The sequence below is a fragment of the Camelus dromedarius genome, chromosome 5 (assembly GCF_036321535.1).
Source record: "Camelus dromedarius isolate mCamDro1 chromosome 5, mCamDro1.pat, whole genome shotgun sequence".
NCBI classification, from domain to species: Eukaryota; Metazoa; Chordata; class Mammalia; order Artiodactyla; family Camelidae; genus Camelus; species Camelus dromedarius.
The window spans coordinates 8,437,994-8,459,912 of NC_087440.1; the positions used below are offsets into that span (position 1 = coordinate 8,437,994).

The 21,919-nt window shown below is 45.8% G+C and overlaps 1 protein-coding gene across 1 annotated transcript in view; it reads left to right on the forward strand.

Annotated features, from left to right (window-relative positions):
* MYO1E (myosin IE) overlaps positions 1-21,919 on the forward strand; it is a 190,671-nt gene that overhangs the window by 134,986 nt on the left and 33,766 nt on the right. Inside the window, exons 17-21 of the mRNA XM_031452972.2 lie at positions 1,829-1,935; positions 9,152-9,250; positions 13,916-14,060; positions 17,394-17,508; positions 17,726-17,895. Coding sequence (XP_031308832.2) covers positions 1,829-1,935; positions 9,152-9,250; positions 13,916-14,060; positions 17,394-17,508; positions 17,726-17,895 — 636 coding nt within the window. The remainder of the gene's footprint in view (positions 1-1,828; positions 1,936-9,151; positions 9,251-13,915; positions 14,061-17,393; positions 17,509-17,725; positions 17,896-21,919) is intronic.

Below are 21,919 nucleotides of genomic sequence, written 5' to 3' on the forward strand. Positions count from 1 at the left end.
ACAACCTGAAGGCTTTCTCATCCTAGCTCACCCAGTTAATTCCTTCTTCTACCACACTAAATTATTCTATGTCTTCCTTGGGAAGCAGGTTAACATTATGGTTAAGGAAAAGATTTGGTAGCTCACAGACTTGGGTTCAGACCTTACCTTCGTTGCTTACTAATTATATCATCTTGAGCAATACTTTATTTCTTTAAGGCCCTGTTGTCTTGTCTAGATAAAGGGGGAATAATAATGACAGTGGCTGCCTCTTACAACTGTGAGGCATAAATGAGAAAGTCCAGGTGTCTAGGCCAGTATGCATATCCAGTAAATGTGACCCATTGCTATTTTGAGCTAGAGACGGCTATGTCCAGGGGCACATCAACTTAAGTCGCCCTTGCCCCTGTGTTTTCTCATGCTAATTTGAAAAGGTTTGCTCTTAAATGCTTAGGATGAGGGTCTTCCAAGCTATTCTTAAAAATTTTTAAATGAAAGTTAAGAGTTTGGGGACTTAAAGATTTGTGAGAACCAGTCCCTCCTCAGCTTCATCTTAGTCATTGCAAAAATCATTACATTTGTTCTCAAGCACAATCTCTCATCAACAAAGGGTCAATTTACTTTGTTATGGTAGAGCTTTGCTTTGATCGTACATCCTCTGCAGCTTCGCCCTCAATTCCAGGCCTTGCAAGGAAGTCTATATTCTGCACATCTAAACAGAGAACGTAATTCACCAGTGAGCATCTTGCTTTGAACATACGCAAGAGTTTTTCTCAAGGGTTTCAGATTTCCCAAACCCATGAAAACAGAAAAGCCCTAATTGGAACTGTAGGCAGATCCTTTCTGCTGACTTTGTAATGGTTTTCTGGCTTCGGAGATCCCTTTCCTCTATTTTCTTTTAGAGGTTTTCTCTCTTCGTGCTGATTTGCTTGGAAGGAGAGTTTGCACACGCGTGTGCCCCATTCTTGGATACGCAGGCGTGCTCAGCTGTGTGGTGGTGGGAATGCTGACGTGGGCTTTGCTCCTGTTCCTTCAAACAACAGTTGAGTTACTAATGATATGAAATAGATCATAAACAATTTCAGCTTTATTTATGTGGCTTTTTCTGCTTGGACTCAGTTGTTTTTTGGGTACCCAGTGCACAGGTCCTAGGAGATGATTTTATGTTGAATATTTTAGCTTTGTGAAGAAGTAAGTTTCCTGCCACAGTGAAAGGGCTTTGAGTCAGCAAGTTTGTAAAAGGACTTGTGAAGGAAGAAGGTGAATGAAGTGGTGTATAATAAGTTGATGACTCCTGAGTTTTTATGTATCTCCGCCGTTTAGTTATGAATTTCTATCAATTTAATAAGGTGATTCTTCATTGGTTGGATTGCCTAGAAAGAGTACAGGGGAATTTTGACTGTAAATAATTTGTGCACCTCCCTTCTCCCCAAAATTTGTGAGAAAAATGTATTTGCAAAGGCCCTCCATCAATATAAAATTAACTAAATTTGTTAATAACTGGCCTGTTTCCTTGTTTCTCATGAAAAGCATCGTATGTGAGGATTTACTCTGGTTTTTCTTTTTCTGTTTGTTGTTTGTTTTTTGCTTTATTTTATTAACTATACTAAAAAGGCCTCGTTATTTTAAAAAAATCTTAATTTCAAACTCACTTATGAGTGTGAAAATAAAAGACAGTCGAGCTTTCAGATAGTGTCATAGATCTGAGTTAAGCCAAGTGAACAAATTGTCCCCAAGATGAATTTCTAGCTGTACGTTTGCACACTCGAGTTTCCCAGGTCTCCTTTGAAAGCTGCTCTGCTTTAGAGCAAGTTCCGTGTTTCAAAATGATGCTCTTGTTCCTTTCTAGAAACAAGCCAATGACCTCGTGAGCACCCTGATGAAATGTACACCTCACTACATCCGCTGCATAAAACCCAACGAAACCAAGAAGCCCAAAGACTGGGAGGAAAGCAGGTATGGCGAAGACGCAGGCGGGCGGGCGAGGCCAGCGCGTGGCCCCAGCGCCTTTCTCCTCTGCTCCAGCTGGGCCTAAGGCAGGAGCAGTTTAAATTTGCCTTCAGATGTGTTTCATGCTTTTGTGTCTTAACTTTTTCAGGAAGACGCCTATATATATTTTTTCCTCCTCTTTGTTTTTTCCTAAAATGTTAGCGGTGCCATTCAGTTCAGAATTAGCCATTTATAATGTTGATCTTGGCTAATCTGGAAGCAGATGGGGAAAGAAAGGAAACCTGAATACCGCAGAGTCAGGATGGTTTTAGAATTAGTTCGAGGCTCTGTGTAGACATCCTTAGTGCACTCAGCTTCTCATCAGCCCCCATGGGATGTGGCCTAGAATGCTTCACTCAGGGCTCAGAGTCAAGATGGGAACTGCTGGTTAAAACCCATCTGTCATTTAGTTGCTCGTGTGGGTACAGGGGCTGTCGGTTCTGTAATCCTCTGAGGACTGTGCTGGTGAGCAGAGTTCTCTCTAGGAGGGAACAAGCCAGAGGGAGCCGTGTGGTACATACATAAGCATACAGTGAGCCCTCCCTCCCTGGCTTCTGAGGAACCCTGCATCGCTGTTCGCCCTACCGCTGGCATTCAGGGGTGTGTCCTCTGCAGTATGGAATGGAATGAGTAGGAAAATGTTAAGATGTTGACTACACGATATAGTTTTTGTATCCAGCTGGGGAAACCCTGCCATCCCTGGGAACATGGGAAGCAGAGCTGGAGAGAGACCTTGTGGGTGACTCAACTAGAGAGAGGAGCCCTGCCACTGTCACCAGATAATCAGGTCCCAGCACATGGGCATACTGGAATGACTGTCTTTCTTCCTTTTCTCTCTTGGAGAAAAGTAGACTCTTCTAAGTATGAAGTGACTTGATCAAGGTTAAACTCCAGTGGGAAGACCAGGGTTGAAATAGCTGCTCATTACCCGCTCTGAGAGACAAGGATGGGTCCATTTCCCATCCTACCAGCAAGACCTTTCTAACCCATGACGGGCAGATAATGCTCGATCCTTTACAAGGAGGAAAAAAGAAACGGTAAGGTGAGTGCTCGAGCTCGAGCATTCGCTGTTGGCAAGTCCTCCTTTTTATTTTCACACTTTATGGTGCAGACTAACTCTGTTTTCTCACCGTGAAGTGCTGCTCTGGGGTGTAGCATCCTTCCATTGGGTCAGCACACCACACGGTGCTCTGAATAGTCTCATCCAGAGATGCATGTTCCTGAAGCATCTTTTCTATTGAATTGCTGAAAATTTTCAGTGTGAGGTAATCTAAGGTTCCTTGTGCAATATTATTATCCCCTGATGATATTCAGGCTCTGATGAGGAACCCGCTCCTCCGAGGTCATCAGCCCACCTTTGGATGCTTCCTGCCATTAGCAGGACCCTCAGAATCGGCCATAAGCATGATTCTGAGGACTTCCCATGTGACAGCTCTCATGTTCAAGGCAGTCACCACCTTTCCCTGCGAACCTTCTCTTCCTCGGGCTCCTTGCTCTCACTTCCTCCAGCCGTTCCTCTGAAGAAGCTGGACGTGGAATCCGACCCATCTTGGTCGTTCCCCTGAATGTGCTTAATGTGCCCTCTGCTCTTCTGAAATGTATCGCTCACTCTCTCCTTTGATGTCAAGAGGGTAGCAGATAGAAAACATCTGAGGTTTTTTGCCTTCCTACACTAGTTCTCAGACTTGAACGTGTATTATAATATCCACTGGAAGGCTTATTACTGGTCCCCATGCCCAGAGTTTCTGAGTCCGTGGGCCTGGAGTCAGGGCTCAGGGATGTACAGTCTTAAGAAGCTCTCAGGTGATGCTAGTGATGATGGTCTGGGCCTCGTACTTGGAGAACAGCTGATCTGGAGCAAAGGGCTGGACTGGGGGTTGGAAGAACTGCATCCTGTGCTGGCCTGTCCCTGACCACTTTGAGTGAGATGCTTAATCTCCTCAGTCCTCAGTTTTTTTCTCTTTAAGCTAGGAGGGTCAGTCCAGAGTGGGACTCTTTCAGTCTGACAGAATGAACTCTCCCAGATCTGCTCCCCCGCGTCTGTCAGCCTGCCTCTGCCTGTGTCTACGTCACTCCCATCCTCACGCCTCACACGCCACCCCCACACCTCGTGCGTGTCTACACACAGGGGGGGCTTCAGGACGGCAGAACAGAAGGGTGCGGAGCTCACCCTCTCCCACAAATGCATCCACGTGTGGAACAGTTTTCAGAGAATACCTACTGAACTCGGGCAGAAGATCTCATACATTTGAAGCTACAAGGAAGGTCACTACTTAACCTGGTAGGATGGGAGGGAAGAAAAAGAATCGGGAGGAGACCTGCAGCTTGGGGATGCAGCACCCTGGGAAGCCCCTTCAACAGTGGGGAGATCAGCTGAGACAGGGAGCTTCAGAGGCTCGGAGGAGAGTGTAGCAGCCGCTTTGTGGCAGACACAACAGAGAGAGACCGGCACAGAGGGTCCGTGCAGTGCCCAGTTCGAGATGCAAGCCTGCTCTGCATGCCCGGACTGGGTGCTGAAGCTCTCAGTCGTCAGAGGACAGACCTGGGGAGAGGGCTGGGGTTGGCTGCTCCAAGACAACCTGCAGGGACTGGAGTGGGCTACAGGCTGAAGCTGGGATTGTATGCAGGATGGAGCTTGGTAGGTCCACCATAGGAGCCCCGTTGTTAACGTGCTCTCACGAAGGGAGGGACAGGACACCCTCATAGCTGTCTCCTCGGCTTGCTCTGGAAGGGCGCAATTGCCAGCAGGTTACCCCCGGGCAGAGGTGGGGCTGAATCCTGAGCCCCTTTCAGTCCTGCCCCAAGCAGCTTTGTCAGATTTACACTACTGGTGCCTTTGCAAAGTCAGTGCCTGCAGGCCATCTGAGCAGAATGCTGGTGTGCAGAGGCGGGGCTGGGGCCTGGGGGGACCCTGTAGCCCATGGGGGATCCAGGTACACGACCACGCGTGACTACGTCAGGTCATGGGGCCAGACTTCAGCGCATTTGTCCCGGTGGCTGTGTGAGCATAGCACCCAAGGGACACCTGGGCAGACTGCGGGCACTCCCACGCTGGGGCGGGGCCGAGGGTGGCGCCATCAGCACTTGGAGCCCACACAGCGCATGGCAGGCGACACCACGGAGGGCACTTCCCAGTGGGCAGCTCATGCAGAGGAATGCTCAGTGGTCCTTCTCCCAGCAGAAGTGCTCCCGTCCCACCTACCACACACCGCAGCTCAGAAACAGATCCGGGGGCTTCTATTCCAACAGCCGGGGAACAGACATGGCCCCGGACACGGCTGTGATAACCGCAGAACAAAGAGGACGCCCCCCGCTCAACCTCCAGAGCAGGCTCTGCTCACCGCGCCACCAACCACATCCCCATCAAGGGGGATGCCAGCACACAGGGGGGAAAGACGTGGCCGCCATCCACACTAAAAACAGTCCTTGCAACAAAAATATTCTATGCACACAGGCTACACAAGCATGCTCCCTTATAAAAACAGCCCTTCAAGACCACAGTAGATAAATGTTACTCCTCAATTCACAAAGTCAGAGAAATAGAAGTAAAATGAAGAAGCAGAGACACCACTCCCAATTAAAAGAACAGGAAAAGTCCCCTGAAAGAATGAACAAAGAAATAGACCTGGACAGTCTAGCAGAACTTGAGTTCAAAAAGGAGATAATTAAAATGCTGAAGGGATTAAGAGAGGCTACCGATAGGAGGGCAGATCACTGTAAAAGGGAACTAGAAACTATAAAGAGGAGCCAATTAAAATCAGAAAACTCAATCTCAGCGATGAAAGCTGAGCTAAGGGCAATAAATAGCAGACTAAATAATGCAGAAGAACGAATACGTGATCTGGAAGACAGAATGATGGAAGTCATCCAGTCAGAACAGCAGGCAGAAAAGCAAATGGGAAAAAAAATGAAAGCAAGACAAGAGACTTATGGGTTAATATAAAAATCATGGCAATCTGTGTAGAGTAGGGGCCCCAGAAGGAGAAGAAAAAGAAAAGGGGATCAAAAACGTATTTAAAGAAATTATGGGTGAAACCTTCACACACAGTAGAAGGGTGGTGTCAGAGGCAACCTCAGAAATAAATTGTGAGTCTTGGAAGCAGAGGTATTGCTAAGGGGTGCTTCAGCCCGCCCTTCCCCCTACTGCAACCTCTATCCAGTTTCCCTTCCCAGCAAACAGAGTCATGAATGAAAACATCTTTTCTCCCTCCAAATGCAGTACTTCCCTGGCACCGTCTCCCCTACCCACATAGACAGCTCTGCGGAAAACCACTCTAATGGAGAACTCTTGAAAAAGCTACTGGTTGGAAATTCTTCAACCCTGATGCTACCTTCTCGTAAAATCCAAATTGATTCGTTGGAATATCAGAAAACGGAGAGACTAAGATAGTGGTGCATTTACTCAGCCAATTTTCATTGAATTTCCCCCATGATGGTTGGTTTGTGTTTTTGTTTTTTTTTTTTAAATAATCATATCCCTTATTTGAATTGCAGTAAGAACTTCCTAACATACATTCCTGTAAACTGGTTTTGCAAAGTCTAAGGTATTCGTTGGTCAAGTGTTGATTTCTGTTTCCAGTAGGATGGCTTCCTGGGATCTGTCCCCTCATCCCGTTCAGGTTTACTGTGTGACAGATTGTCTCACTTCATCCCGGAGTGTGCAGCCTGGGGGTCCAGGAAAGGACAGTGTGCTTTGTTAGCGGGGATTACATGGTCAGTTGAAGTTCTTGGAGGACAGGGTTACTCATTCTGCAAATTTATGGGATGTGGTTAATTTTTCTTTTCCTTTGGAAAATGTGTTTTTGTTTGGCTTTGGCAAAGTTGCCTGACCTGGATTCTGAATTACTGCCCTAGCCGAGTTCTCAGACCTTGACCTGCTTGTGTTAATGGCTGAGGACAGTCTTGAAAGAGGACCTCCTCCCGGGGGGAGGAGAAGACACAACCAGGGAACAGCGGACATTGCCAGCCTGGCAATGTTTACTGAGGAGGTGACAGTGCTCCAAGAAGATGCAAAAATCATGAAAATTTAAATGTAACAGAATTTGTTGAATTGATAGTCCTGTTGACAAAAATTTCTATGAGAAGATTTCCTAATGATGGAAATTAGAATGAATGAAACAGTGTTTTAACATGAGGCATATTGTTTTCCATGTGATTCATGAGAAAGGAATGTTTCTTCTTGAATCAGTGGGTGATGTATTCTCTGCCTCAAAAGCTTGGGGTGAAGCCAGTATTTATGAAAAATACTTAAAGTGAGCAAATATCTCTAATTGGCAACCTCACGTGTGTTTTTCTTCGTATAGAGAAAGGGCTGGTGGTGAGTTTTGGATTTGGAGGATGAGAGAAAGGAAAATTAATTCTTCTCCTGGATCAGATTTCTCCCCCTTTAGTTAATTGGATTTGTGTCACTAATCAAATGTGGTTATTAATATTAATTCTCTATATAAAGATTTTTTAGGTTGATTGTCTTGAAAGGGCTGGCATTTCTGGATGCTGGTTCAATGGAGACCAGTTGGAATTGAACTTTTTAAACGTTCCTCGCTGTGTGACCTCGTCATTCCCAGGGCAAGCAAGGCTTCATTCCCCCACCCCACCCCACACACGGGCCTTTCCCATCTTTGTACCTTTGCTTTCACTGCCTCCCTGGTGAATTCAAGTCATCCTTCCAGGCCCAGGCACATGTCACCACTTCTGAGAAATCCTCTCGTGATGAAAAATCCATTTTCCCCCCTCTTCTTCTATCCTGGTTTATTATTGTAGCTGTGAGTGTATTAGAATAATAGCCACTATATGTTGCTGATGCCGGGAGCTGGCTGCGTGCTTTACGTGGAGTGTCCCCAGCTTGAAGAAATAACTAATATCACTATCCCCATTTTAAAGCAGCGGAAACTGAGGCTGGGAGAGGTTTCATGGTGGCAGAGCCAGGGGTGCCCCTGGAACCCAGCCCCAGCACCCGGCTCTTGACTGCTGTGCTGTCTGCGGGGTTTTCAGCAGGAACCTTTTCCGGACCCCCCAGCACCTTGCAGAGCGGGGTGCAGAGCAGCACGTGGTGGGCGTCGGCAGGTGCAGGGCTTGGTTGGAAGTGAGGGTGTTCACGAGGGCCTTGCTGGGAAGACAGCTGTGGGGAACCTACATGGAGGTGTAGAGGGTGCTGACTGCCTCTCCAGCACGGCAGATCCACGAGGGGCCTGTTCTCTCAACCCCATCATCACTGCAGTTGCCCCTGAATGTACTGGGGAGCTGCCTCCCTGCCTCAGCACGGTTCTGACATCTCACCTTCAGAAGAGAGAGGAAGTCTACTTTTTATTTCTCATTTTCCTCAAATACTGTTTCCAAGTGTCTGTATTCAAACAGCCTGCGTAGTACGCAGCAGAGGCCCTGTTTATCTCCCCGGAGTGGACGGTCGGAAGCCACGGTCCAGGATCTGTCACTTGCTTTCAGAACTCTGGGCTTCTCAGCAAGAAGTGGGTTTTCCCAACTCACATGTCCATGCACCACCCCAGACGGACCTGCCCTCCTAAACCAGAACCTCAGCCTAGTGCTGCCCTGCATCCATTCTCCAAAATACACGGCCAGTTCTTTATTATTATAAAAACCAATGAAAACTGTAATTTGTATATATATTTTGCACATTTTTTAACTTAGACATTTGAAACTAGTTGGTTTTGTTTTTTTTTTGATAGGTACTGAGCTAATTCCTTTCTTTCTTTTTTTTTTTTTTTTTGATTAACATAGTTTACGATGTTGTGTGAAACTAGTAGTTTTACATGCTTTTTCTCACCTTGTATTTGAAAAGTCTACAGGTGTAATCTCATTCGGTTGAGAATGACTATTCAACTCCAGGTTGATAACAAAAAATTTAAAGTCTTTTCCTTTAGTCTGTTGGAAAACCGATATTTTTGTTCATAATCCAAGTGATAGGTAGATGGCTTTTTGTTTCACTGTTTTTTTAAATAGATAATGTTAAGTCTCTTCTGTAATTACTGTATTTCATAATCAAATATTTTTATATTAGTATTCTACAAGCTCAGAGTCAGCTCAGACTCTGAACACTGTAAATGGTAGTCTTTTTTAATATGTTTCCTTGCAGTGTGGGATTGGGAGTTTGGGGGGGGACGGTGGGTAGGAGAGTGGGGTGAAGAGAGGATCCGATAACATCCTGGCTCCATTCTCTCCTTCACAGGGTAAAGCATCAAGTCGAATACCTGGGTCTGAAAGAAAACATTCGCGTGAGGAGAGCTGGTTACGCCTATCGGCGCGTCTTCCAAAAATTCCTACAGAGGTAATGAACTGGTGACTCAGGACTTCTGTTTTAAACAGGTTTATCGAGATAATAATTCACATATCATACAATTCACCCATTTAAAGTATGTAATTCATTGGTTCTTAATATATTCATAGACTTCTGCATCCATCACTATGATTAATCTTAGAACATTTTCATCAGTCCAAAAAGAAATCCTATTCCCTAATCATCAGCCTCCTCCCCGGCCCCTTGCCCGAAGCACACACTTCTTTCTGTCTCTATAGATTTGCCTGTGCTGGGCATTGCATATAAATCGAATCATATATGTCTTTTGTTCCTGGCTTCTTTCACTTTGTATGTTGTCAACAGTCATCCTGTAGCATATACCTACCCATCGCCAAATAATATTCCATTGCACCGCTATTCCGCTATTCCACATTTTACTTGCTCATTCATCGGCTGATAGACATCACATTTGGCTATTATGAACAGCGAATAATGCTGCTACCAGCGTTTACGTGCACATTTTTTATGCGGGTGTATGTTTTTATTTCTCTTGCGAACATAGCTAAAAATGGAATTGTGGGGTCAAATGGTAACTCTGTTTAACCTTTTTCATGAATGAACTGCAGGATTGTTTTACAAAGTAGCTGTATTTTTTACCTCCCCGCTAACAGTGTTTGAGGGCTCGGATTTATCTGCATCCTTGGCAACGTTTGTTACTGTCTGACTTTCTGGTTCTAGCCATCCTGGTGGGTATGAAGTGGTATCTTACTGGGCTTTTGGTTTGCACTTCCCTGTTGGGAAATGATGTTGAGGACCTTTTCATGTGCTTATTGACCATTTGATAAATGTCTGTTTCAGTCCTTTGACCATTTTAAAATTATTTATCTTTTTAGTATTAACTGATCATTCTTTTTAGCATCACTTATTATAAATAAATCAGTAGCCTCAAGTATTTTATCTGTGTAGAGTGACACATACATTCAGAAATTCATGGTAATTGTGACTTGGGAGGGACTGAGATTTAACTTGACTGAGCAGATTAATAATATCAAGGCAATTTCAGGAACATAACCTACTTAAGAAAACATGTTTAAGTATTTAACCTCCCATTTTTTGTATCGCCCATATATAAATTTAAACTGCCTTGTGTATGGTTCCATTAAAGTGCACTTGGCAGAACTTATACATAAATTCTTCTTTTTTTGTGCTCCTTTTTTTGAAAAGGATAAAACTTAGTGTCCTTAAAATATTATGTAACTCTGACTTCTCTAATGATTCTAAATTAGTGGAGGTCCACTGATTTCCTACACCTGTTTAATTTCCTTTATGAAAGAAGGGAGGCATAGTATTTTAATCAGAAAATAATTATGTCTTCCTGGTCAATGATACAGGAGCAAGATGTAAGAAAAAAATTTTTTTAATTCAAATTTTATGTAACAAAGAGGTGGTAGGATGGAGAAGAGCTTAGTTACTGTCTTTGAAATCCAGTACTTTTAATAAAGTCGTTTTCCCTTTGGGGATGGTGTTCTGCCATAAGCCTGGGGTGGCTGACCTACCGATCATCCACTTGGGTCATCCTATGTGCAAGGTCATTGATGTGGAAGGTCAGGAGAGGGCTAACAGAAGGACAGATCGTTCCATACGATAAAGCTTCATTGATTCTGTCCCCTGCATTCAAGATTGCTGATAATTTTGGAGGTGGATCAGACTAGGAATAAAACTCCCCCTCATGGCTCTCTGGATTAAAGGGACCACTACACCTCTACCGTAAGCAGAGCCGTATGAAAAGAAGTCTTAAGGAAGGTGAGAAAATAGATTGGGAGAGCTCTTGGATCACTCTAGCAGCATCCATTTGCTGGCAAACAACTGAGATGTTAATTATCAAAGATTTGGCACTTCTTTAAACAGATGGGTAGCACTAGCTCCGAGCAGGATTTCTCAACCTCAGCTATTGATATTTCGGGCTGGATGAGTCTTCGTTGTGGGGGCGGTCCTATGCGTTGTAGGAATGTAGCAATCTCCTTGGCTTCTACCCACTAGACGCCAGTAGCGCCACCCCCCTCATCCCATCCCCCACCCCGCCTTCCCCCAGTTTTTACACCCAAACCTGTATCCAAACATTGCCTAATGTCCCCGGCAGGGGGCAAAGCCAACTGAGTACCATGGCTTAGATCATCATTACAGTTTTTGCAAAACTGCATTTCTTTGAAAATACTCATTTTTAATTAAGAGGGGAAAAAATTAAATACAGAAAATAGTGAACAAGAAGTATGTCCTCCATCTTTCTCTGATTTAGAAAGGTCTGCCCTCAACAATTCCAAAACAGTTTTATCCTCTTTCAGTATTTTTTCTGCACTTAAAAACTCTAGCTGATTCTTGCAGATTCTCTCCAATCAGCATTACTATTGAAAACAGATCAGATTCTTTTTAATCTAATGTTGATTTTTTTTCCTTTTTTTTTTTTTTTTTTTTTTTGAGAAACCAATTCTAGTAGACCTCCTGCCTTCCATATTATTTAAAAAGAAGCCAACAGACCTGACTTCCATCAGTGGTGCTGTGAGCTCCACTGCACGGGGCAGAGCAAGAAGTCCACACTCTCCTCCCCTGGCAGGAATGTCTGGGATCCCCTGAGTGGGCTGTTACTTGTTTGCAGCAGCTCCTTAAATGAGCTACAAAATGACCTGGTTGTAAGATCCAGATCTCTCTCAGTGCCGTGGTAGTTGCATGGCTCTGCATGGCTCCATGTGTGCTGCTTCCTTTTGCAGCGTTCACAGAGTAAGCGTTTAGTGAATGTTATGCCCTTTGAGTTGAGGAACTTTCTCTGAAATGGTTCTATCCTTGGATGCCTCCCTTCTTAGCTCTCCTGCTGCAGGCTTTTCCATTCAGAAGAGACAAGTGGGCAGCCTTATCTTATGAAAAGCTGGCCCTTTGATGTCATACTTCTTTTGATTTGAGAATACTGGGAAGATAATAAAAAAGTGTAGAAGAAATGTTAGTTTTTCAGTAGAATGTACCTGTTTATTTTCCTCCTCAAAAATGGCTAGCAGGCCATAGACCTGTCAATGAGCAAGGACTGTCTGTCCAGAGACTGCCATTTTCCGTAAGGTATATGAGTGCGGGATCCTGGCCCGTGAAGAATTTGTCCAGAGTCTGCCCCTGACTGTCGCATTCTGTGACTCCCTGTGAGTAATTGAATCATCTCACACCTTTATTCTCTCCATGGCTGAGAGAAAAGGCTTTGTTTATAAAGTTGCTTTCTAGGTGCCCACAGAAAGACTGACCAGTGAGAAAGTAACAACCTTACGGAAGAAGCTGCATTACTACCCAGCACAGCTGTCCACATGTGCGTGTGTCACACACCCCTCCCTGGGAAGGAAGCCCACAGGTCTAACAGAGCGGTGGTTCAGGCACTATGTAGAGCTTAGAAAACAGTTTCTGAGTGTGTCCATTTCCTCTCTGAAAAATTCTTTATATGGGTCAAAACCATCCCTCTTAACTGAGAATTGGAGATTAAAAGTTATAAGATGCTCGAGTGTCTCCCGCAATGGACCATGTGCCCTGGAAATAAATCCTGCACTACTTAAGCAGTAGAAGGAAGACCCCTTATTCACTACCTACCTAATACAACTTTCGTCCCTTCAGAAAGTGTTAAAAAAAAAAAAAACCTGGTAGAAATGGCAGCCTCAGGGTGGGGGGAGGGTATAGCTCGGTGGCAGAGTGCATGCCTAGCGTGCACAAGGCCCTGGGTTAGATCGATCCCCAGTACGTGTGTCACACCCAGCACAGCGCCTGATGCGGGGAGCGCCCCGTCACGCTGGAGCCGTCAGTGTCAGTGCTCGCCGCTGCGTGCCTGGCATTGGGTGAGGTGCCCAGTGTGCAGGGTGGGCCGCACAGAGGCAGTGCCCACCCGCGTAGTGCTTGTCCTCAGGGAGGTGACATAAAGGAACCAAATGAGCGCAGATTGACTGTAATTGCAAATTATGATACATGCACTGAGGGAAAAATGTTATTTTCTATCAGAGGAAACTAGCAAGGGGCCAGTTTTTGCTTGAGTCATCCACAAAGGCCCCTTTGGAAGTGTCACGGAAGGGAGCCCCTGAGTAGGAGCCAGCCACGTGAGGAGTTTGGAGAACGGCACGGGCCAAGGCTCTGAGGGAAAGCGCTGTGTGTGTGAACGAAGAAGAGGCCGTCCTCCCGGGGACAAGCGGAGCCGGAGAAGGGCAGAGAGACGGGATTGGAGAACAGCCAAGGGCCAGGCCACCAGGGCCTCCAGATGCACAGAATCCCAAAGAGGAGACTCCATAGTAATAATAGAAGCTGCTCAGGGGGAGCTTTAGAAAACTCTGCATTGACTGCAAAGTGCTCCCAAGAAATGCAGGGAAACCAGTATTGAGAAAAGACTGTGATTTTGCCCAAAGAGTGTCATTGGCGACCTTCAGCAGTGCTATTTTTGGACAGTGGTAGAAAGAAAAAGCAGATTTTCTCCAGGGCGTTAGCATGGAAACGGATAAGGAAGGAGTGGGAGGCAGCTCTGAAATGGGCATCCCAGACCCGGTGGATTTTGGCAGCTGTCAAGGTCCGTCCCTAAGCCTGGGGAGGGAGGTGAGTGGCGGGCCTGGACCCCAGCAGCACCAGGTGCCTTTGGGGGGCAATCCAGTCTGAGCCTGCTCCCTCTCTCCCTTGTCATCCTCACAGGTACGCCATCCTGACCAAAGACACCTGGCCCTCGTGGAGAGGGGAGGAGAAGCAAGGTGTTCTCCACCTGCTGCAGTCCGTCAATGTGGACAGTGACCAGTTCCAGCTTGGGAGGAGCAAAGTCTTCATCAAAGCCCCCGAGTCCGTGAGTTTCCTCAGGGCCACCCCTGTCCCTGCAGCCCCTGGCCGGCCCCCTCCGCACAGCGCGGCTGCTGCTTTTCCTCATCCTTCAGTTCATGCCTTAAATGTCACCTCCTCATAGCAGGCTTCCCTCTGTCCCCATTCCCCACACCCCAGTGCCCTCAAAGCCCTCAGGGTGGATAAAAAGCTGTCATCGTAAAATGTGTTCTTTTCTTACTGTGTCTCTCCCATTCTAGGTGGTCATCTCCTTGAGTCTGTTTTCTGTGCCTTTGTATACTTAGAGCCTCGTAGGGAAAGTGGCTCGTGGGAGGTGCCTGGTAGTTATTTTTAGCATCCAGTAGTGTCTTAAGTGAAAAGGTCCTTCTTTGCCCACAAAGGAGGCTTGGGTGAACCTTCATCCTCCCTTGGGTGACACCAAACAGGTCGTGTCACAGAGGCTCAGGCTTCCTCCCTAAAGGAGACGCAGAGCCCGGGAGTGAGAATTCCCAGGACTGTGTCTTGAAGACCGTGGAGGAGCCTGGAAGGCGCTTGGAGGAAACCAGGAGGTAGAAGGGGCCGTTCTTAGGCTTAGAGAACATTTACCAGGAAGGAATCTGCACATAGACGGCTTACAATTCACAGACTTATCAGACCTCCACGGATTAATCGAGAGGAACTTAATTTTTCCTAATGAGGGTGTGGTCCCTGTGAGCCTCATGAGCGCCCACAGGAAGTTCTCAGCTGAGCGGGACCCCTCCACCGCCCCTCAGTTCTTCTGCCCCGTTAGGTCTGGGGCTGTGGAATGAAGGCTCTGCTTCCTGAGTTAGAGAAACTGCTGGAACTAACCAAGCACAGACATCACCCTTTCTGAGGTTCTTGTAACAATCACAAGACTCCATGTCAAGGGTCTGTGGTGAATTTGGCAAAATTAGTCACCGTATCCAGGGAAAATACCACGAGAACTTGCAATGTTGGCACAAGAGAAACACTAGATGGGAGTTTTCTCCCCTAGAATGGACCCCGGGGCTGCCAGCCTCCCGGCTCACCCGATCAGCCCGAGACTCAGAGATGTTGATGGCTGTCACTGAATGGCTTTGTGAACCACCAAGGTTGTTAAATAAATAAGTGGCCCACATCAATAGAACCCGTTTATGAAAAGTTTGCGGTAGCATTTTCCACCCCGAGTTATTTGTAGCTTCACAGCAATTTCGTTTCCAAATATAAAATGAAAATGTTGTGTCATACCCCATTAAGCAACCCACAGAACAGCTCCTGTTCTTTCTAAAACGGGATGGAGTGATGTCTCGGTACAATGGAGAACTCTGTTGTCGTATGCCCGCTTTTACTTTTTCAACTTGCTAAATTTTCACATAGAGCAGCCTTGATATTTTTCATGCTTGTGTGTGTGTGTGTGTGTGTGTGTGTGTGATTCAGTTGAGCTTTGGGATTTTACTTCCAAAATCAAGAATTTTTTTTTCCCCCGTGTCTTCCTCCCACTTGCTTTTTTACCATCTACTTGAGTTTCCTCTCCCCCATCTTTTTAAATAGGCACACACACACATACACACACACATCTCCCGCCCCGCTGTCACTACTCTCTCCCCTCCCCCGTCACTCATCCCTCCACACCTAGCCCTGACATTGCAAATACATTCACCAAAAAAACTGGTTTTTAAAAATTCACCTTGTGGTTTTTGCCTTGACTTTTGTAGTAAATGTGCTAAATATACAAAATAATCCACCGGCTTTAAGAATCCGCATCAGACATCAGGCACCTAAGGGTTTGGTTTTGTTTATTGGTTACATCTGTCTGTGATTTTTGCTTTTTTTTTTCCCCTTCTCTCTCTTTTTTTTCTTGAACCTCCCTGATTTCTAATCCCTATGGCTTTTGGAAATAACCTGAAACCCAGATAATCTTTCAAATTGTCTATAGGAAGTCAGGGGTTGGTTGCCTCTTCATGCTGCCTGAGTCACAAGTGTATTTTCTGTGACACTCCCAAAATAGTTCTGGGAAGAAGAAGAAAACAAGACTTACTCAGAAACCCAGCACACGAGATAAGAAACACCAACGAATAATCTTCCAGGCGACAGCAGGGCTCGGATTTTAAACATTCTGTCCAGTTGTTAAAACCCTTTTGTTCCTTGTGCCTGCTGTGTATGGCTCTGAAGGCTGTGCAATGACGTGCCGCTCCCGTGGTGTTGGTATTTCGAGTCTGAGGTGTTTTGACACGGCTGGGGCTGTGAGAAGAAGAAGCTGAGTGTCAGGAGGAGACAGATGTGGCTCCTGGGTGCGGATCCAGATAAACAGAAAGATAATCAGGCCCAGCTACCTTCAGACCAAACTCACCTGTTTACTCCTGGAACGTTTTTTACAATGACATTCATCGTTGCTGCTTTGGGTTTTTATCGGTCCATTTTATTTCTGTTCTTAGAGAGTCTTGTAAACCACTTCCTAGGTGTTTCCTACCATTTTACAAGTTGATCAGATGCAGGTTTACAGGGAAAAACTTGTCTGTTACATTGATGGAGAGTCTGGCAGAGCCAGAAAGACCTTGGTTCCCGTTCCATCCCCGCTCTGGTCTTAGTTCCAACGTACTCACCTGTAAAATGGAGAGGACAAGTAAGTGGCTCGTGTAGCTGTTGAGTGGGTGAAAGCAACGCATATAAAGCGTCTAGGATGATTCTGGACCCATAACGGGCCCTCGGGACCTTTCGGCTATTTGCCGTCATCTTCATTATCCCAGAGCTTTGTCGAGCGGGGTGCAGTGGTCAGCATTCATTGTTAAGACGGCCCGAATCTCAGGACCTGCCAGGGTCTGATGTGGGCCCTTAACCGGAGCAGTCTCAGCCCCTGCCAGTGAATCCCAGTCCTGACTAGCCCCTCTGAGGTCCAGCTCCAACCACCAGTTAGTATCCTCTGCCCCAGTGACTCTGGGGAGATCCCCATGAGGCAGGAAGCCTGTCCTTTCATGGAACTGAAAGTAGGCCGGCCCTCTTTCCACAGCAGCAGTGAGCACCAGCCTCCGCCAGCTCATTTGACGTAGCCACTGAATACCTTCTTTGGATCAAGGTGGGAAATAAGTGGCTAAGTGTTGAATCACTCATTTTGTTCTCACTGAGGTTATGAGCTGAATACACTTGCATCCAGCTACTTTCCACTATGCTTTTTTTTAAATGAAAAGTTATAGTAATCATAAACAACATGGTCTAGTAACCATTTTTTTCACATTTGTTCACAAGTCTAAGAAGCTGCTTCCTGCTCTGTCCTTGGCTAAAGTGAACGTCCCTGAAGTAACCCCAAAAAAGTGATGCTCAGGTCCTGCAAATTAGCTCACGTTTGTCTCCTCTACGTTCACAGCTCTTTCTTCTAGAAGAAATGAGAGAGAGAAAGTATGATGGATATGCTCGAGTGATCCAGAAATCCTGGAGGAAGTTCGTGGCCCGGAAGAAATACGTCCAAATGAGAGAAGAGGGTATCGTAGTCATTCTGTTTCATACGTTTACCAAATCACAAGAATGCTTCCACGCTAGGATGAGGTTACAAGTTCATTTTACTTTGTGTATGATGTCGTGTGTGGAAGGAAACCGTGTTTTCACTGAGAGTTTCTGTGTCTTTTCCACGCTGAGCGTGTTCATCCTTTCCCTGGGGGACTGACCCTTCTCCCTTCTCTGCCCCTTTGGGAATTGCAGCCTCAGACCTCCTGTTGAACAAGAAGGAGAGAAGGAGAAACAGCATTAACAGGAACTTCATCGGGGACTACATCGGGATGGAGGAGCACCCGGAACTCCAGCAGTTTGTGGGCAAGAGGGAGAAGATCGATTTTGCAGACACGGTGACCAAGTATGACCGGAGGTTCAAGGTACATGCTGACTGGCCTCCCCTGAGGGTCTCCAAACAGATTCCTTCAGTTTAAAATAACTCATAATTTTTGCTTTTCTGATTACCAAAACGGAACATGTTCATTGTAGAAAAAAATTTTTAAATGCAGAGAAGCCACAAGAAAAATAGCCACTTGTATCCAGAAATAGTCACCATTAACATTTTGTGTGTTCCCTTTACAACTTTTTTATGCAGACGTACGTTGGTCTATTCAGTTTTACAGACATGAGATCTACTTAGTACATGCTGGTCCATGTCCTGGGTGGTTTCTTAAAATCTGCCAAGGAGAACTTACTTTATTACTAGGTGTGTCGATATAAATTATTTTGTTTAGTTGCGTAGTATCCCATTCACCAGTCACTTCACTATTTTTTCTAACCAAATTCTCATTAATCTGTTCTTAGTGGGGTTTTTTTTTTTCTATCATAAATCAAAGGATGCAGTAAGCATCCTTTTATGTGTCATTGTGCATTTGTTTACTAATGCTTTTAGGATAAATTGATAGGAGTGGAATCATTGGGTCACAAGATTCCAGAATATCAAGGAAGTGTTCTTACCCATCTTCCCTGAGTGAATGACTAAGCAGGGCTTTAACATAGCCCCTGCGGGACAGCTGATTTTTTTTTTTTTTTTAACCTCTTCTCTTAGACACTTTCTTTTACCTGATAAAGTAGTGAAATCTGAAGCCACCAATAGCTTATGGACCCATTCAGAGGTTTTTTGTGTGTGTTCTTTCTTGTTTTTTTGGTCAGGGGAAAAAAAAAACATAACGATAAATAAGAACATTAACTTAACAAGAAGGATGATGTTGTCCTGCCGAAACCAAATCATTTTTTTTTTAACAGCCTGAGTATGGTGCCAGCTGGTCTGGTGGCGGATGTGAATGCGAACATGAGTGCTTAAGTCTCTCAGCGGTGTTTGGGTGTAACACAGTCTGTTGATGTAAGATTTTTAAAGGCTATCATTGAAATGAAAATGTATCAATTTTAAAAAGCGAAAATGTCATGGACTCACGAAAATTGTAAATGCAGACACTGGAGGGATCCCGGTGTGAGAAACGTTCTGTAGCAGACCGTTCATTTGTAGGGTCACCGTGTGTGTTGGTTTGTCCAGAACTGTCTCTTTACACCCGTCATCCTGGTAACTTGGGCGGATCCTTATGAATCCGCCTTGTTTGTGAGTCAGAGAGTCAAATACCAGCAGTTTAATGTATATATATCAACCTAATAATCATTTCACAGTGTCCCCGTTTGCTCTCGAGGGACCTGGTTGGATGATGCATGGAATGACCGGCCATCCGGTGGCCGTGAAAATTTGCTCCCTAAGGAGCTGCCTTCACCTGATAACAAGGGCCCTCCGTGCGGACTGTTGTCACTTTGACACGTCTGACTGTTACCGGGTAAAGGGAAATAGGAATTACCTCGGTTCTTGGCCACTTGAAAAAAAAAGAAGTTTTAACGAGAGACAGAAAGCATGACATAAGCAAGATTTTTATTCTTGAAGTAAAAAGGTAGTGAAAGATAGTGCACTTCCGAGAACTGGGAGCGGGCCATCCAGGGGAGGAAGAAAGGCACTGCGCCTTTATTTTTCCCGTGTCTACATCCTAGCTTAGGGGCGTTTTCGTGATTGATTGATTGATTGATTGATGTGAGGCTCAAGTTCCCTGTGCTCAGGCTGATTGAAAACCCGGGTTCCCTGCGCTCTGGCACGCCCGTCCCCTTTGGGGCAGGCTCATTGGGTCACGTTACGCCGGGGCCTCCTCTTACGCGCAGCTGCAGCGTTTTGATTTTAACTGGCTTCTTTTGCTGGCCCTCAGGGAAAGTAAAGGTTTCTGGAGTCCCTTATCCTCAGAGCAGACGTGCTGTTATTTTCTGGGTTGTTCCTTTCCCCTTCGTCTCCCCCTGCCCAGTGCTCATTTCTGTCTAACTGCCTAACATTCCCCCCTCTAGTCACAGGACCCCAAATCTTTGGAACATAGAGGGCGACCACCACTCTAGCTACTTCCTACTGATTGGGGGTGACGATGGGGCGCTTTGGGGTCACTGGTGGTGAGCGAAGGGTCGGTGTCCATCGAGAGGCTTGTATAAAAACTGTCTTGGCTGATTGGTTGATTACCTTGTTGGATAGACATTTGAAGTTTGACTCTAGATGAGAAGAAACACATTTTATAGGAAGGTTGAAAAGACAGAGGTCAAATACGCAGAGCTAATCCTAGCCAAGGGATGAAGTGGGCAGACAAGGTCATACCTAGTTAAATGGAAAAATTGTCTTTAAAAAAAATTGATGTCTGTGTTTTCTGTTGATTTAGGCTTTAGACGGCAGATGTTGGAGTGTTAGCCCAGTGAACCAAAGGAGGAGAAAAAAGAGGAACCCTAATGTCAGAGACATTTTAAATTAGTATTAAAACAGTTTGGTGGGGGCCCAGAGGAGAACAGATTAGAGCCAGGAGACATTTAAGAAAGAGGTTTAACTAACAGGGATCCGTAGTCCCCTGGGGTGATGGGACAGTCTCCCCGGAATGTCGCTTGAAAAGCAGTCACAGACCTCTAAGAGGTTCAGAAGAATATGTGGCTCCCATTGGTGAACCAGATCTCATCAGGGTTTTCCAGGGGTTGGTCGGTGAGATCTGTTCTCGCTCCTAGAGAAATGGACAGCGTCTCGTGACATAGGTGAAAGGAGGAGCCTCGTCTGGTGATGGTAATAGTGTAGCAGGACTGAGTGTCCCACAGACGGAGACAGTGACATCTGGGTTTTCCAATAATAATACCTGTTTAAGAAGCCGAGCATCTGAGAGCCAGAAATGTCCCTTGCCTTTTAAAAGATCAGAAACTTGGTGGTTAGCGTATGCTTGTATAGGGGCCCCCAGAGTTAGCTTAAAAGCTTCCTCCAGGAGACTGGAGAGGGCTCCCAACACTCTTAGGCAGGAAGGCCAGCCTCGAGCAGTGGGATCTAGCCACTTGGAGAGGTATCCCATGGGCTGCTGGATGGGACCCAGCCGTAGGGCGAGGACCCCCAAGGCTATTCCTCCTCTCTCATGAACGTACAACCGCAAAGGCCTTGTGGGATCTGGAAACCTCAAGGCCAGGGATCCTACTAGGGGATTTTTTTAATTCTTCCATTGCTTCCTGTTGGGAAGGACCCCACTGGAGAGGTCCTGGGTCATCCTTACCCTTTAAGCTGTCATTTGGAGGTTGGGCTATGGACCTATAGTTAGGGATCCAAAGCCTACAGGAACCTGTTAGTCTGAGAAATGCCCTGTTTTCGAGTAGTGGGATTAGGGAGTTATAAGATTCCCTGAATTCATTCAGGGGAAAGGCTACGGTGTCCAGGAGTCAGGACAATTCCTAGATAAGTTACTTCTTGTTTGACCATTTTAGCCTTGGACCTAAAAACTTTATATCCCCATTCAGCCAAGAAGTTAAGAGTTTGGACTGCATGCTGGGTGGCCTGTTCTCCAGTAAGAGGGCAGATAAGTAGGTCATCTACTTATTGGAGAATAGTTCCTTTTTCAGGCTGTAAGCCCTGTAAATGTTGGGCCAAAGCTTGCCCAAAGAGGTGAGAACTGTCTCCAAACCCCGGCGGTCGTGCTGTCCAGGGTAGCTGGCGTTGATACCCATTGGGTGAGTTCCACTGAAAGGCAAATAAATACTGGGACTGGGGACTAAGGGCTACACGGGAGAAAGCACCTTTAGGTCTAAGGTAGGGCACCACTGGGCTCCTGGAGGGAGGTTCCCCAGTAACACACGGGTTTGGAACCACTGGATGAAGAGGCACTGCTGCCTCATTTATGATTCGTAAATCCTGGACCAGCCTATAGGTCCCGTCTTTTTTAATGACTGGAAGGACAGGTGTGTTGCAGGAGGAGTTAACAGTGTAAGGAGTTACACTGTAAGAACTTAGAAATTACAAGCTGAAGGCCCATCCTTGCCTCAGGTTTTAAAGGATATTGTTTTCGATTAGGGAAGCAGGTGGGATCTCTGAGGGAGATGACAACGGGAGCAGCT